The sequence below is a fragment of the Oryctolagus cuniculus genome, chromosome 15 (genome assembly GCF_964237555.1).
Source record: "Oryctolagus cuniculus chromosome 15, mOryCun1.1, whole genome shotgun sequence".
Classification (NCBI taxonomy): domain Eukaryota; kingdom Metazoa; phylum Chordata; class Mammalia; order Lagomorpha; family Leporidae; genus Oryctolagus; species Oryctolagus cuniculus.
Window position 1 is genome coordinate 19480999 of NC_091446.1, and position 17879 is coordinate 19498877.

A 17879-nucleotide genomic window follows, 5' to 3' on the forward strand; every position below is an offset into this window, starting at 1 on the left:
GAAAGGATGGAAGCAGAGAGCAAAGAAGGAGAAGATGGCTAAGCTGCTGGCTTTCAAGGTGCAGGGAGGGGCTGTGAGCCCAGGAAATGCAGACAGCCCCTGGAAACAATAAAAGGCAAGGATACAGATTCTCCCCTAAGCCCCCAGGAGGAACTAGCCCTATAGACACCTTCATTTCAGCCCAATGAGACCGATTTTGCACTTCTGGCCTCCAGACTGTACAGGAATAAACTTACACTGTTATAAGCATGGAAACTTGTGATAATTTGTTACAGCAGCCCTAGGAAACCAGTGCAATCCCCTCCAAATAGTTAGATACAAAAAAGGCTTCCGCTCAGAGAGGCAGTGGTGGGTGTGGGCTGTCCAGATCTGTGGGTATGAACTGATGCCCCACAGGTCCTAGGGAACACAGAGAACTGGACCTGGCATCCAAAGACCCTGTAGCAACTCAGCCAGGAAAAACCCAAAGATCACTTTCTCTTTCAAGTCAGCGTCCTTTACCCAGCTGGAGCAGTGGCAACCAGAGAAAGCTCAGAGTTACAGACTCTTAGAGATTAAACCCACTCAACACCTTCACTAACACAGAAGGCAACTTGTCTGAGCCACTTAGCTGGATGGAGGTGAAACCTTACTGAGAATCCAGGTCACCCAAGCCAGCTCCCAGTGTCCGAGGGAACAGCCTTGCCTCTAAAATTCCCAAGCCCCAGAGCTATCTCTCATCAACTGACCTTGTCCACCCACACTGGTTTATGGTTTGCACCTCCATTCGAAGAGATACCAGGATACCTCCAAAAGTTTGTGAAAAATAGAATGGAAAGATGTGATTCAATGCAAAAATTTTTGAAATCCATGCCTTCCTGCATATTATGAAAGAATGATCAGTGTGTTCTTGCACCAAAATTATCTTCGAACTGCGTTTTCCAAAAGCCTCTCCAAGTCCCCTTGTACAGAGTATCTGCCACACGCAAGGCAATCGCTGAGTGCTGGGGAAATGCAAAGAGGGAGGCCATCTCAGGAGCCACCTTGGTGAGGACAGCACAGATGGGCCCTTGTCGGCGGGTCACGGGCAGGATTCTGTGCATCTCCTAAACCCTGAGCAACCCCACTGTAGTGATAGGGTCAGATTGCAGATCGGGGCGGGTGGGGAGCACCATGGTGAGCAGCACACCTGGGGCTAGAACACCTGTCACACAGCCACACCGAGGGCTTATCCATACTCACAGAAGAGATATGAAGCCCACGGTGGCCGCTCTGATTCACCTGGGCCTGTATAAGGCTCACCGCCCCAGGGCTGAGGTCTTGTTTCTGAGCCTATTATAGAGAACCATGGTTAGATTTCACAATTCATAGTTAGAAACATAATTAGATTTACAATTTTGCTTCCTTGCTTGCTTAGAAAGTCTTGTTTTTAACGAAAGCAACATTTCTCTCGAGCTGTTTTTCTTTTTTTAAGATTTATTTATGTGAAAGGCAGAGTTAGAGAGAAGGAGAGAGAGAGAGAGAGAGAGAACTCATGTCTGCTGGTTTAATACCCAAAAGACTGTAATTGCCCAGACTGGGTCAGGCCAAAGCCAGAAGCTTCTTTTGGGTTTCCCTTGTGGGCACAGGGGCCCAAGCACTTGGGCCACCTTCCACCGCTTTCTCAGGCACATTAGCAGGGAGCTGGACTAGAAATGGAGTAGCCAGGATATGAATTGACACCCATACAGGATGCTGGAGTCATAGGTGGCAGCTTAACCCAGTGCACCACAACAGTGGCCTCATCTCAAGGTTTTAAAAATAAAATACTTAGAAAGGAGAAGTAGTTATCTTTATAATGCTGGGAGTTATCAGGGCTCCAGTTGAAAACTGTCTCTAATGGTTTAATTCTGTGTGTTGAAAGGATGGGCAGCAAACTGTGCCCAGCAGGAGAACGCAGCTGCTGTCCCAGCCTGACCATGCCCCTGATGGGTCCAAACTGTTTCATGTTTTATTAGGGGTCCCAACAGAATGTGATGATGGATTAGTTTTTGGGCATAAGGAGAGAGCCAAAATGTCCTCAGCTGGAGTCAGGGTGCTGGAACTTCAGGAAGACAGTATGCATATATGTATGTATATATTTGAAAGGCAGAGAGACAAAGATAGGCAGAGTACTCCTAGCCTAAATGGTTCACTCCCTGAGATGCCCACAACAGCCATGGCTGGGCCAGGCCAATCTCAGGAGTCAGGAACGCTATCTGGGTCTCCCATGTGAGTGGCAGGGACCCAAATACTTACGCCATCACCTGCTACCTCCCAGGATCCCCATTAGCAGGAAGCTGGAATGGGGGTGGGGGGAATGTGGACCCAGGACTCAAACCTAGGCACTCCTACCTATACAAGATGCGGGCAGCCCACGGGGTTTCTTAATCACTATACCAAACCCCTGCCCTCACCAGGGTTTTTGTCTGGTGATGTATCGTGTTCCAAAGGGAGGGAAGAGCAGCCAAGATACAGACAGAGTCTGTATCCGCCCCAAAACCAAGACTCAGAGCACTAAAGGGCCACCTGGGTATTCATGAGCTCCTCCGTTCAGCCCACTCAGATTGAGTGAGGCTCTGTCACGTGATGGGCAAAGGTGCCAGGCACAAGGGACACGGGGTGGAGAAAGAGAAAACTCCCCAAGATTGCAGGCAAGAGACAGATCCACACAGAACGACAAATACCCTGACAGAAGTTAAGCACCAGACAGCAAGGCGTGGGAGGAAAGGGGCCACGCTGTAGAATTTTTAAACAAATTGAACAAATTAAAGAAAATGTCAGCTCAGGGCTGCCTCTGAACAAAGACTCATCCACGCTCTGGGATTGTTAATCCAGCTGCAGATGCAACGCTGCATCAGTGATTCAGCAGACTATGATGACAGATCTGGGTTCCACCTGCCTGGCACTGGTTTTGAGGTTGGGGAAAACGTGCTTAATTTTCCCAGCCCTCATATGTATGATGGGAATAGTAATCCCACGCAGAGTGTCTCAGACCTGCCACTCGCATGTCCCTGGCCACGGTGATTGGTCCAAGGATAGACATTACTTGGAATTTTGTTGGAGCCATCCCTAGGAGGTTCTCTGTCATGCTCAGCACTACTAAACCAGTTGTTAGGCTACCACTTAAGGAGAGCCTTAACCCAGGGGACACTGGCCACGGGGTGGCTCCTGGGTGACTCTGTAGGAACTCCTTCAGCCAGCTTTGCCTGGCTACCCTAGACTCTTCTGTATATAACCAACGTATTTTCTTTATCTGTGTAGCAAAATTGACCATGCAAAAAAAAAAAAAAAAAAAAAGGCGGCCTACTTAAATCATCTATATTCAGTGCAGACAGTTCCCTGCCATTCTCCAGGCTCCTCTGCAGGAGTGGACACATCCAGGGACCCAGGAGTCAGAGCTAAGGGGTCACTACAGGGGAAACCTGGGCAGAAACTGTTGTCTCTGCTGACCAGAGCGACTTGCTTTCTGGAGGTTCAGGGAACAGAACGCTTCTCCTGCCTGCTGCTAAGAGCCCCACACCATGGTGCCAAAGGGGTGTGGGAGGAGAGGCCCAGTGAGGGTGTGGCTGGGGACAATCCTTTACCGGCTCAAGGATCCAGCTGTGGCCACACAGGTGCCCCATGAGCAGGGAAACAAGAGGGGCACTTCCAAATCCACTGCGACGCCTTTCATTACTCAACAGCAGACAGCTCATTTTTGCTGCACTGCGAACTGGCTTTGTGAGAAGCAGTCATCATTCCCCTAGGAGAAACAGACCTTCACTACAGATGCAAGGGTTCTTTAGTCTCCTTCTCACTGGAGGGGAGAAGGGTACGGTGAGTGCCATTGGACTGTCCTGTGTGAACTGTGGGCAGGAACCCAGCATCCTAGGTTCTAGTCCCACTCTTGCTGGTCAGCAGTGTGTCAGTGGGCAAGGCACTCCAGCTCTTTCAGCCTCGGTGTCATCACTCATAAACGGAAATCACCCTCTTCTTGTTTACAGGAGGAGGGTGTGGCAGACCACACAAGGAGAGTCACAAGAGTGCAGGCTTGTTCTCAGAGTTGAACCACAGGTGCCCATCAAGTGCTCAGCACGGTTCCTAGCACACAGGAAGTCACCATTGCTACCACTGCCATCATCATTTCCACTACCATTACTATTGCTATCATCATTGCCATCACTGTCACTGTCAGTGGAGGCAGCAGGTGGACTCTGCTAAGGCAGGGGAATCTTTCTTAGATACAAATAGAAATAAATGGCAGGCGATATAGAGATGTAGATATGGAGAGAAGACAGTCCAAGAGAAGGAGCTGCTTGCTGAGGGAGGAGGGAGAGGGGTGGGGAAGGGGCAGAGGGGAACAGAGTCACAGCAGCTGCTTGGTGAACCAGAGAAGGCGTCAACAACAGCCATAACGGGTTGGGAACAGCAACGGGGATGCAGCTGGAGCTCAGCAGCACGAACGTGCGTGGACACATCTGCAGGCTCTTCTCCGGTCGTGTTCAGCCAGGAACAGAGGCAGAAGCCAAGAACCCCAGCCCAAAGCATGTCAGTGCCCAAGCCAACCCAAGTGGCCCCATCTACAATAAGCACAGCATCGTCCAAGGTAACTACCTCAGGAGTTTAAAGTCACTCCCAATTCAACTGAGTTCACTCTCCAGACTGAGCAATGAACGTGCTGTCTTCTCCTGTGCTAAGATACACAATGCAATCCAGGTGAGAGGTCATGGCCAGGCAACAGAAGGCTGTCCACGTTTGGGCATACTTTAAAAGCATGTACAAACCAAGTAAGGCACAAGGCTCAGAGTCAGGTCTTTGCTGGGTCTGTACTTCTACTGCCTCCTGGGAGCTGAATGTCCCCTGGGATCATAACTGTTCAACCCTCCTATGATGCGCTCACAAGGCAGGTCTGGGTGTGAACCACAGGGTCTGTCCCTGAGTGCCAGGGTACAAAGATGACAACAATGACACCACAGTCATGTTGTGGCTGAAGTTCAAACTCCACCTACTTACTAAAGGTTTTAAGAGCAAGAAGGGGCTCTACAGATCTTTTAGCTGAGCTCACTCATTCTACAGTTGAAAATGAACACCATGAAGTCGGTGTAACATGTGAATCAACCCAAAGCATACATCCGGGTGGAGGGGAGCTGGGAGCAGAACCCAGGTCTCCTCCCTCCCCAGGGTTCATGCGATGGCTAGCGGGGACCATGTCCCCATCGACATTCATAGGCTAAGTCTTCTCCTTCGCGGGGAGAACGGTGGGAACACATGCTGTTTGACAGCCCCCTCTCTATGGGTAACAGTAGCGCCGCTGGGTCATGGCTGCCGGGCTGCTCTGACTAATTCTGAGATTACTGGGTCGGTGCTGCTCTCCCGTGTCTGGGCCTTCGCCATGACATTACCGTATGATGATTCATATCACCACGTACCTCCTGCAATGATTCATAATGCACTAATCACTCTGTCATCTCTCTTTTGTTCCATGTTTTTCAGTCAGTGGATTAATAAGTGCTTTTACCCCATGAGCAATTCAATCTCCAGAACAGCTCTGTGGTTTGTTAAGTCTAATATGACCAATTCCAGATTACATTAAAAAAACTAAGACCATGCAGGCCTGAGGCCATCCAGCAAATAAAGGACTTCTCTAAAAAATAAAATAAAATAAAAATAAAATCAGGGGCAGGAGCTATGGCATAGCAGGTAAAGCCACCACCTGCAGTGTTGGCATCCCATATGGCGCCAGTTTGAGTCCCAGCTGTTCCACTTCCCATCTAGCTCTCTTCAATGGCCTGGGAAAGCAGTAGAAGACTGCCTAGGTGTTTGGGCCCCTGCACCCATGCAGGAGACCTGGAAGAAGCTCTAGGCTCCTGGCTTTGGATAGGCCCAGCTCCAGCCATTGTGGCCACTTGGGCAGTGAACCAGTGGATGGAAGACCTCTTTCTCTCTTCTGCCTCTGTCCCTGTAACTCTGCCTTTCAAACAAATAAACACATCTTAAAAAAGAAAAAAGGACTTGACTGGGAAGTAAGGGTCTTTCAACAGGAAGGCCAATGATATTCCAGCCTCAGTTCCAGGTTCAAGAGACGGAGCTTCCCACACTGCATTCCAGGTCCTACTTTCCTTGGATGTAGGCTTGGTATCGAATCTCCTGCCTCTAGCACCATTAGGATTGGTACTACTCTTACCAGGGCAAGTATGATTCCCAGAGCCAAGGACCACGCAGTGACAGAAGGGCTGCTAACAGTTTTAAAACCAACAAGACAGGGCCTGCCTTTGCTGCTGGAGTTATCAGAAGGGTTCAAAATGTGCAAAAGAGAACAAAAGAGATAGTACAGCAGATGCAGAGAAAACAGCACACATTCTGCGAGCGTCTCAGCAAGGAAGACTTAAAGCAAAGCGAGGATCCATCCAGAACCATTCAGTACTTTTCCTTCCTCTGGACCACTTTTCTTCCTTTAAAACATCATTCATTTTATAAAGTGATAGTCTTAAGTGGGAGTTTATTTTTAATATTCATATCTGTGTCAAATTTTTAAAATGCAAAAATAGAAGAGTGTAACAAATACCTATGAATTCTGCCCACCACCACAAATGAACAAATGCTACTATTAAGGTTGTCGCTCCCCCTCTTCGTGGAGGAATGACACAGGACCCTGCGCTGTTCTTTTGTCTGCTCGGCCCTCCCCGGGTTTGCTGCTGGTTCTTCCCGGGTTGGCTACCGTCCCTTCCACCTCCGTGGAAGGGCGGTTCCCCCTGCCACATTCCCCACTTCCGCGGGGGAGCGGCACACCTCCGGCCGGCTCTCTCGGGGGCTGCACAGGTGTTCCTTCAGATAGATGTTCCCCTTAGATGTTCCCAGTGCATGTTGTCTCTCTCCTCCTTTATAGTCCTCCTCCGCCAATCCCAACTCTGCTACCCACACGCCGAGTACGCTGCTCTCCTCCAATCAGGAGCAGGTCCTGCTGTTTATTGGTTGAACTGGAGGCAGCTGTGTAGAAGCTGCTTCTCCCTTCTCAGCGCCATATTGTGGGAGAGCAGATGCATAGAATAAGTCTTAATTCCAGTAACTTAGTCTAGTCCGAGTTGCTCCCCACAAAGGTCATTTCTGCCTCAGGTTTTTTAAATAAAAAAAAGGTAAAACCAGGGGCAGGCATTTGGCAAAGCAGTGAAGACACTGGGACACCCTCATCCCATATCAGAGTGCCCAGGTTTGAGTCCTGGTTCCTCTCCATATTCCAGCTTCCTGCTAGTGTGCACCCTGGGAGGCAGCAGGTGATGGCTCAAGTAGTTGGGTCTCTGCCACACCAGTGGGAGACCTGGATTGAGTTTCTGGCTCCTACCTTTGCCCTGGTCCAGGACAGCTAATGGGAGATTTTTGTCTGTCTCTCAATCTCTCTCTTCCCTCCAATCACCTTCTCTCTTTTTGTCTCTCAGCCTTTCAAATACAATAAATACAAATTGAAAAAACAAAATTATACAGATAAAATTGAAATCCCCACTGAGATTGCGCCCAGTTTAATTCTACCCTCATTTCCCAAGTGATATCCTCACACAGCATGTGTATCTATCTATAATCTGTCTATACATATCTTACCTTCATACAGAAAAAGTTTAAAAAAGAGATCTTCTCTATGTAACGCATACTTTCATAAAACAGCATGGAAGAGGGTTTCAACAAAATTTCTCCCAATACAAGAAATGCATAGCGCCCTCACACAGAAGACTGAGGGCAAAACGACAGAGTGAAAACCTGGTGAGCTCGAAATCAGACCAGGTGGTCTTCCTACCACCTGGTGTCCTCCCCATGGGACTGCAGGTCAGTTGGTCCTCTGGATCTCAGGGGGTCCTTTTTGTTAAGTGAGAAAGTTGGATGCAAGAATCTCTGAGGTCCCTTCCATCTTTGAAAGATGATGACTGTCAAGTTTAACGTCCTCTCTGCCCAATGAAGACAACAATGTCTGTCCAGCTGGCTGTTGGGCAGGACTGTCATAAAGACCAGTCAGGACGTGCAGGTGCTCCACCAAGCATGATGAGGACAATATTAGCAGCTGTTACCATTACTGACAAATCAACCTTTTTCAAATTATTCTTTGGTGGTTTTTTTTCTGAATAAACTATGAGAATATCATTCTTGATATTCTGCAATTCTTTTTTAAAATCCTGTAAAATCTCTGACACATAATAAATGTATGTATTTATGGGTACAGTGTGATAATTCAATATATGTAGATACTAATGCGTCATGCTCAAATTAGGGTAATTAGCTATTTTTAGCTCCCAGGACTTCTTCTAAAGAAACCATTGGTATATATCTATGGCTTAGGGCAGACTGTGTTTCCAGCCAGTGAGCACAAAATAATGTCCCCCATCCCTATCCTCTTGGGTCAAATTGCTCATGTCCAAATGTACAAATGAAATATTTAAGAGTGTATTGGTCTGGATTGCCCCAGTGAAGGGCAATGTGAGTTCCATCCAGGCTCAGTGAATGAGATACCAAAAACATCTTGCTATGTAATTCCCTTTTCTACAAAAACGTGGCACAGACAACTCACAACTTTCAGGATGAGATACAACTCACATCAGGACTTAGTGGTCTGTATCAGACATGATTTTTCAGGAAATGATGTTAGGAAGAATTTCAAGCTAAAATCAAGGGAGCTAGTTTGACTCCTGAGGCTAGGGGAGACCTTTCTGTTTACTGTGCTTACCACAGTGGTGACGATGATGCCCACATTCAGTATTGGAGTGCCTGGGTTTGAGTCCCAGCTCCACTTCCAATTCCAGCTTCCTACTAATGTGCATGGCAGGAGGCAGAAAAGGTGATGGTTCAAGCAGTTGGGTCCTTGCCACCCACATGAGAGACCTGGACTGAGTTCTTGGCTCCTGGTTTTGGCCAAGCCCAGCCCTGGTTATTGCAGACATGTGAGGAGTGGACGGGTAGATGGATGATCTCTCTTTCTCTCTCTCTCTCTCTCTCTAGCTCTCTCTCTCTCCTCCTCTCTCTGTAACTCTGCCTTTCAAATAAATATATAAATATTAAAAAAAAAAAACCAGAAAACAAAGACTGCCCCAGTGAGGGACCCCCCTCTTGGACAACCTTCACCTGAACAACCACCACTCCTCAAAATGCAGCTCTCAAGTCACCTCCTCCAGGCAGGCTTGTCCAGCTCCGTACCCCATCCAATGTGCACCGGCGCCCTTTTAGGAGCCCCAGAATGCCTTGCTGCTCTGCTAGCCTCAATTTTACTCTCTCTTAATGCCTGTACCACCCACTTTCCTGAGTCGCTACTTCATCACTTGTCTGAGATTCCCACGGAAGTCAGGGTCTGCGCGTTCTGTAGCGCATGGCAGTGCTGGGTGCATGGTAGATGCATGGAACCGGTAAATACTTCTGTGCACCCACTGTCCCCTGGCACGTGTATGTGAGTAACAGTCGTGTGTCACATTGTTTTCATGGCTATTGCTCCATGTGTGCTCCAAGCTCTGAAAGATGAACCTCTGCAGAGAATACAGACTGGATTCACTCTGAACACTTAAAATTATGCAAAAACCACCAGTCACGGCAAGTACAAAATTGTAAAATATTCAACAAACAGACTTGTTGTCATGTTTTTCCTTTTAACTAAACGTGAAGAAAACGTAATCTCTCTGTGTGTGATCTGAGGAGCTCTAAGTGTCTAATCGACATGACTCTGAAATGAGACACATACTCCAGGAATGGGCTCTGTGTTCTCTGGGTTTCCATCTCAGTAGTTTACGTAACAGATTTTTTTTCTAGTAAATGTATGAGAATGATTTCAAAATCCAAGCCAATTTTAAGTCAAAATAAAAATGCAGATTCATTTAAAGAAATTAAAGTAGCTGTTCTTTTCATAGAGTTCCTGACTCTCAACTTGGACTTTTTTTTTTTTTTAAGATTTTTTATTTATTTATTTGAAAGTCCGAATTACACAGAGAGAGAAGGAGAGGCAGAAAAGGAGAGAGGTCTTCCATCTGATGGTTCACTCCCCAGTTGGCCTCAATGGCTGGAGCTGCGCCGATCCAAAGCCAGGAGCCAGGAGCTTCTTCCAGGTCTCCCACGTGGGTGCAGGGGCCCAAGGACTTGGGCCATCTTCTACTGCTTTCCCAGCCCATAGCAGAGATCGAATGGGTGCCCATATAGGATGTTGGCACTGCAGGCGGCGGCTTTACCCACTATGCCACAGCACTGGCCCCTCAACCTGTACCTTTTAACTGACATGATTTAAGCCAAATGCTAACAGGTTGTGCACAGCTGAGGAGGACAGCAGGCACACATTTGTGGTGGTGCTGGGGGGACTGGTTTGGTTGTAAGTAGGCCCGTTTCTTACATAAGCTCATTCACCAATAGCTGTGCATGTTTCTAGTTTGCTTTACCCTGTACATCTTAGTTTTCTCATCTGTGAAATGGGAGGAGTGGATAAGACATTTCAGTTTTCTTTATACCTTACAATTTGAGGGTGGTGGATGTTATTTTTTTTTTTTTTTTTTTTTTGGACAGGCAGAGTGGACAGTGAGAGAGAGAGACAGAGAGAAAGGTCTTCCTTTTGCCGTTGGTTCGCCCTCCAACGAGGGCGGGCGCACCACGCTGATCCAAAGCCAGGAGCCAGGTGCTTCTCCTGGTCTCCCATGGGGTGCAGGGCCCAAGCACTTGGACCATCCTCCACTGCACTCCCTGGCCACAGCAGAGAGCTGGCCTGGAAGAGGGGCAACCGGGAAAGAATCCGGAGCCCCGACCGGGACTAGAACCTGGTGTGCCGGCACCGCAAGGCGGAGGATTAGCCTAGTGGGCCGCAGCGCCGGCCTAGTAGATGTTATCTTAACTTGGTTACTTATGAGACACGGAAAAGTCTGGATGATCTGGCTGCAGTACAGGACAGACTCCAGGAGTAAGGAATGTCTGTCCCGGGTGATCTCCAGGAGAGCCACTTACCTGCACATAACTGACCCATGTGGCTGTAACCTGACAGGTGAGGTGACAGCAGTGATTCGCCGCTCTGCTGGTCCCTGGAGAGCTCACACCATGGAGGCTGGGCCTGCCCCCAGTTTCGAGGGCCTGAGAATTGGCATTTCTAACAAATCCAGGTTATGCTGATGCTGCCCTTGGGAACCAGTGAACTAGGACATCTTAAAAAGCACTTTCCAGGGCCGGCACTGTGGCATAGGAGGTTAAGCCACCACCTTCAGATCCAGAATCCCATATGGGCACTGGTTCGAGTCCAGGCTGCTCTACTTCCAATCCAGCTCCCTGCTTAAGTGCTTGGGCCCCTGCACCCACGTCAGAGACTTGGAAGAAACTCCACGTTCCTAGCTTCAGATCAGCTCAGTTCCATCTGTTGTGGCCATTTGGGGAGTGAACCAGCGGATGGAAGATCTCTCTCTCTCTCTCTCTCTCTCCTCTCTTTCTCCCCCTCTCTCTGTAACTCTGCCTCTCAAATAAATAAATAAATCTTTTTTTAAAGGTACTTTCCAATTCTAAAACTCTGTGGTGAGTTCGCAGGAATTCAGTAGCACCGGTATTCTTAATGAGCTTCTGTTTGCTAACTTCCCAGTACACCAAGCGGGGACCTCTCTTTTTCTATGGGGATTTCTACTCATTGCAAAAATAATTTCTAGGGCACATATAATCAATCTTATAACTACCTCCCTTTTAGAGATTCAGTCAACATCTTCAACAACACTTAGTCCCCTGGAATCAAAGCACTCAAGGCTCAGAAAACTTTATATATTTTGGCCGACTGATTGACCCAGCATCATATTATCAGGTTTGCTGAACAGGGAGAAAGCATAGCTCCTTTCACGCAGAGGACAGAGGGTTAGATTCCGGAAGGTCAAAAGTTCTTAAATCAAGCAACATCATCCTTATGAAAAAGTCGATTCCCAAACTCATCCTGGAAGACCTAAACTAAAAAATGAACTACCCAAAAAACCTCTTCAATAAAGTCATCTGTATCAGAAGATTTCAACCCTGGTGGCACTTTCGAATTGCTGGGGGAGTTTTTAAAGTACTGATGCTTGGGTTACACCTCCAGAAACTTCGACTCAATATGAGCGCTGGGATTTTCAGTAACTCCCTGGGAAAATTATTGTGAAGCCAAGTCTGAGAGTCACCGGTCTCTAAAGGAATGGAATCAGTCTGGCTTTTTACTACTCTGAATCCCAGAAACCATTTTTTTGTCACTCCCAACATCATGAGCACTTGTCTTAAATTATTCTTAAAAACAAACATGGAAATTTTCATAACCCCACAAGGGTCAAAAACACCATAGGCAGGCAATCAATATTTATTGGTTCTATTGATGAACCTTTCATGCTTCAATAAATCTTTTTGTGGCAAGGTCTCCCCCAGAGTACACCTATAGTTCCTCCTCTAGAAAGCCAGGGGAGGGTTGTAGGGGGAGGATTTTACAAGCACTTTGAGGACATCATCTACATCCAAAAATTTTTCATATTCCCAAAAGCCTGCCTGGCTCAGTGCTGGACAAATGAGAGGCACTGAACAAGTACTTGTTTGACTGACTTGGATTTATGACTGTCTCAAAGCGCATGAGAATGTGGATCCTAGCAGAATGAGCTATTTCATTGGAAAGTACAAGGTACATGTTTCTGTGTATGTTAGGAATGTGCATGGTTTAATTCCTTTAAATTCCTTAGATTAAACAAAACAAGGTAGGAATTTTATAACTATACAGCATAACTATTTATTGAGAAAGCATCCATTTCCCAACAGATGGAAATTTCTGGTACCTTAAGACATAGTTTTCTGACTACAGCCACCCACGGCAGCGAATATTATGTGACGGTTACTTCTGGCAGTTGCCTCTATCTTACACAGCAACGGCCGTTCCTGCAGAGTGGTGATAAAAGACAAAACAGCGACAGTTAGAGGGAGAGGCCCATCTCTGTTACACTGGCCCATGCTATTCCAGATATTTTATTGGAATACCACAAGTGAAACCTATGGTTAAGATCCAAGCAGATTGAGCACTAGTGGCCTTCGCTGAGGCTAGAGCGTCTGAAACTTGAAGGCTGATTTTTTACTTGAAACCACGATCCCATGCTTGCCCCTGCTCTCCCATCCATTGCTAATTGGGAGCAGCCAAGGCCTGACATGTACACAGTCCTCTATGGTAAAATTGATTACTATATTACTATGGCGAAGAAGGAAGTCATTGCATTCGAAATATCAAATTCCACAAAACCATACATGGCAGCTGTTAGCGTATGCGTGGGGGGATGGGTGGGTGTGTAAAAATTTTAACCCTCTCCCTTTCAGATTTCTAACATCTTTGCAAAGATGTGCCCAAAAAACAGAAAGAGAAAACAAAAGAAGCAGACGCACTAACATAAGGCAGAAACCAATGGCAAAGCCACATAATGAATTTTTTCAAGGTTAAAAAATCCCCATGATATGAGATACATCATATATCCTATTTTATGAGTGTGGCTTTGCTTTTATGCACTTGCCAGCAGAAAACCAGTATTCCCCCACTGCGTGTGTCCAAGCTACTTTTAATTGCATCAGATAAAAAAATGAGGTGAGTCATGTTTGGTGGTGCTTGAGCCTGCCAGCAGCTCATCACATCCTGTCCAAATATGTCCCCGAACCTCACTAGCAAAGTTCATACCCTTGCCTGCTTGCTCGCTCACTGGTAGATTATTAGAACCGTCTTGTTGAAAATGTTAACTTTACTTACAGATACCTAACAGTTGCTCAAGTGCATGGCAAAGCTCCCTCAGAGGTGTTCAGAAGCAACGCCCAGGCGTGTCTTGGCGGAAAAAAAACCCTGCCCATGAATCTGGGTTCACGGCGACTCCCCTTCTGCACTCAACAGATCCGGGACATTTCCAGCGTCCCAAGTCCATTTCCTGTCATTGACAAACCCCAACGATGAACACAAAACACCTCAACTGTAAGAAACCCTCATTGTTCGTTCATGAGGTTTCAGGATTCTGAATGCGTCCCCTTCCAGCCCCTCCGATCTGCTGATAACGCAATCTGTTTTCCAGTGGCCCGCGACTTGTCTCAAAAAAAAAAAAAAAAAAAGAGCTTAGTAGTCAGCCTAAAAAGAGCATCTTGACTTCCTGACATTGGGATCCTGGATTTCACTGGGGTCATGGGGAGCTGGTTTAGGTCACATGTTAAAGTGCCGCTGGGAATCACTTCTTAACATTTCCTTAAGCAGGCAGGGGTAGGGACACAGACAAATCGCATACTCATGCACAAACGCTTAGCGCCAAGAACATGGCCAGAAGTGCTGCCTGGACTACAGGAGAAACAGAAACCCCCCGGGTCCCCCCTGGTGCTAGGGAGAGGTGGGATGACGTCATGCGACCTTACCTTGCCGAAGCAGACCAGGGCGCCTGGCACCAAGCGCTGACCTGCGGCCGCTGAAGCTGGGAGTCATTTTGGGTGTCGCGCATGTGCCTCCCTAGAAAATTCCAACAACATTCTACCAGCTTTCTGCACGCCAATCATGACAAGCCTCCACTTGAGCTCTCACGAGTCTGGGAAGGGGCAGAGGAGGGGGGATGCAAGCGAGGGAGCGAGCGAAAGAGAAAGAGCGGTCGCAGCCACCGCGTAGCCGTCTGGAAGGGGAGTCACATGCCGCCAGGAGCCATTCCTACTGCATTACACATGCAGAGTGTAAATGGCAAACAATATCAGTCGATGTTTACGCCACATGTTCTCAGCCTCTTCACATATCAACACCCAAGCCAGCTCCAGGCAGAGAGGGCTCCTAAGAGCACGCCTGAAGGAGGGAGCCCTGGGTACAGCGGGCCGCCGCTTCTCATAAAATTCCGGCTCCTGCTGGCCTGGTTGGCGTCTCGACTTTTTGGCGGTGGTGATGGTTGGTTTGCCCACCGACTTGTTTTTCACTCAGTTTTCACAGTGACAATCTTCAGCGACGCGGCTATGGCTGACAGCCCCTCTAACAAATTCCAGCCATCAGACCTCTCAATCCGGCAGCTCCCACTTTTCCCTCCTGTGTGTGGAACAGGAGACGCAAGATGAGCCTGCACCTCACCATCTCATCTGCTGCGGGGCTACAGCAACACCTTCCCTAGGCAAAATGGCTTCTCCTGTCCCTCAGCAGTGTGTGTGTGTGGGGGGGGGTGCCCTGCAGGCAAGGCTGGGGACATTTTGTTCATCAGAACTGGGCTTGGGGGAGTGGAATCTACTGGATGGAGACCAGAGATGCTGCTATATTCCTACAACACTCAGGACAGCCCAGACAGGACAGAACTGCTAGGCTAAGACACCAACAGTGCATAGCTGAGAAACTCTCCAAGGCTAAGGCCTCCAACCAGTCTTGCAGAGCACAAGGCAGACGGTGGGGAGCCAAGAAACCCCTCTCCGTGAGGGCCCTTAGAGACCCCGGGCTCTAAGGTGTCTTGGGGTTCCAAGACAGGGTTGGCTTTATCTATGGTTTAATCACTTATGCACTTGCTAGCCTTTCTTTCCAGGAGCCACTACCCTCCTACCATGTTTTTGTTTTGTTTTGTTTTGTTTTTTAACTTTTCTCTTTTGAAACCTCACATGGTCACACCTGAACAATCCAGCCAAACTAAATTCGCTGTGATTTTTCCCAATTAAACTCAGCTGTCACAGGTACGTTGCCTGGAAATAAAAAGCTGTCTGGGGCAGCCTGATGTTTGTCCGTGACACCTGCTGCCACTGTAATCTCCTCCCACATGGTTTGCTAGGGCATGCTTTTTAAAGCTGAAACTTTCACCCAAAGAACTTGTAAATGCTTTGGTGACTAAAGCTTACCAGGTTCTCCTATTTTACTCAGACCCTGGGAAGGGGAGGCGTGGAACAGACCTCCTCCTACCAGCACCACCTCTAGGACCGCCAGCATCAGGAAAGCTTCCCTGCTCATGGGACTCAGAGCAAGACACCTCTAGAGCCACAGTGAAAGCCAGTCAGAATCATCTCACCAGTGTGTTTCCTGGACCCCGGGGACCCTGCACCACCCACCTCCCCAGGGATCTCCTCTGAGAGCCCAAGGGCTCCTTCTTCCTAATTTGGTCACAACCCGCAGGCTGCCCCAGGCTCAGTTGGCTCTTGGCAGCTGACTCAGTCCCAGACACCTAAGGGCGTCAGTCCCAGCTCCTGACCCATGGGACCCAGCCAACCCAGCCAGGCCTCGGGCCCCTCCCATGATTTGCTAGGTATCCTCAAGGCACAAGGCTCAGCTCCCATCAGTGAGTGCACATTTTGCCCTTCCTTGGTTTCTGTCTTGTTCCTCTGTGTCCAGGACATCGTTAGGATAAGAGTACATGGAAGTTGCACCACACACATCTCCGCACACTCACATACAAAGTTGTGCTACTCCCGCCCTCAACCCCAGGGAGAAGCAGCAGCTGTGTATAGTGGTTAGGAATCAAGACACTGCCAGCACTGTGGCACAGCAGGTTAAGCCTCTTCTTCCAACACTGGTATCCTATATGGGCACCGGTTTGAGTCTAGGCTGCTCCACTTCTGATCCAGCTCCCTGATAATGCACCTGGGAAAGCAGTGGAGGATGACCCAAGTGCTGGGCCCCTGTACCCATATGGGAGACCTGGAAGAGGCTCCTGGCTCCTAGCTTCAGCCTGGCCCAGCCCTGGCCATTGCAGCCATTTGGGGAGTGAACCAGTGGATGTAAGATTCTCTTCTCTCTCTTCTCTCTCTCCTCTCTCTGTAACTCTGCCTTCAAATAAATAAAAAATAAATCTTTAAAAAAAAAAAAAAAAGGCAGGGCTCTGGAGCTCGACAGCCACAGCCGCCCAAGGAAAGGGGAGTTAGGGCCGTGCTCACCTCCAGGGAAGGTGAGTGTCCAACACAGCCCCGTGCCCGGTACACTCTTGTTACTGGGGGTTCCATGACGTGACACTTGCACACAGAACATGAACTTGATTACTAAAACGAAAGGCCTCTGAAACATGGCCTGGAGACAACGTGCGGCAGAAGTCAGTACTTGCAGGCTTTCTAACTGTTCAGTCCTGCCTCTTAGCCAGAGACTAGGACACAACCCCAGAATCCACTTGGAAATGGAGAAGCACAAACTGATCATCACAGACTGAAATTCAGGTTCATGTAGGAAGCACATGTTGATCACCTACTGTCTATCAGCACCATGCCGAGAAAAGACAGAGAGGAACAACGGGCAATCTTGAGTGGATGTGTTATACCACCCACTTCATGCATTATCCCCATCTTCACATGAGATCACTATCCCCGCTTCACAGAACTCTGGGGCTGGAAATGACAGAGTAGCCTGCCTCTGGGGCCAAAGCTATTATGTGGTCGGTAGAAATAAGTCTGTAAAGACTTTGACTTTCCATTAAAACACCCTACAGTGTATACAAGGAGTCACAGCTGTAAAGAACATTAGTAAGTGAAGGAAGTGAACGCTGCAGGTGAGGAACGTTCCGAGTATAAGGAGAGCAGTACCAACTACTCGCAACACCCAGTGCAAAATGAAAAGGTAGGGCACTTGTTCTGCAGAGAACTAACCACACACAGCGCACTTCTAAGTGTGAGACCCAGTATGAAAGCACCCGGAAGTGAGCCCTGGTGGAAGGGAAGCCACATCTTCCATCTTCCCTGACAGTAGCAGTCAGAACACTGCAGTCTTAACAGCTGTTCACTGGCGATTCTAGCCTGTGCCTATTTTTTTTAATAGGAAACTTTTATTTACTAAATATAAAATTCAAAAGTACAACTTTTGGATTATAGAGGTTCTACCCCCCACAACCACCCTCCCACCCGCAAACCATCCCATCTCCTACTCCCTCTCTCATCCCATTCTTCATTTAGATTCATTTTTAATTATCTTTATATACAGAAGATCAACTCTATACTGAGTTAAGATTTCAACAGCTTACACCCACACA

At 48.0% G+C, this 17879-nt stretch overlaps 1 protein-coding gene across 4 annotated transcripts in view; it reads right to left on the bottom strand.

The window, feature by feature from the left end:
- Nucleotides 1-17879, bottom strand: part of RBM20 (RNA binding motif protein 20) — a 217576-nt gene that overhangs the window by 65551 nt on the left and 134146 nt on the right. For 2 of the 4 annotated variants that reach the window (XM_070057233.1, XM_051823572.2), the window contains exon 1: nt 14338-16731. The exons of the other annotated variants lie outside the window; for them this stretch is intronic. In XM_070057233.1, coding sequence (XP_069913334.1) covers nt 14338-14420 — 83 coding nt within the window. In that variant the 5' untranslated portion in view covers nt 14421-16731. Of the gene's footprint in view, nt 1-14337; nt 16732-17879 lie in introns of those variants that run through there. 4 annotated transcript variants of the gene reach the window in all.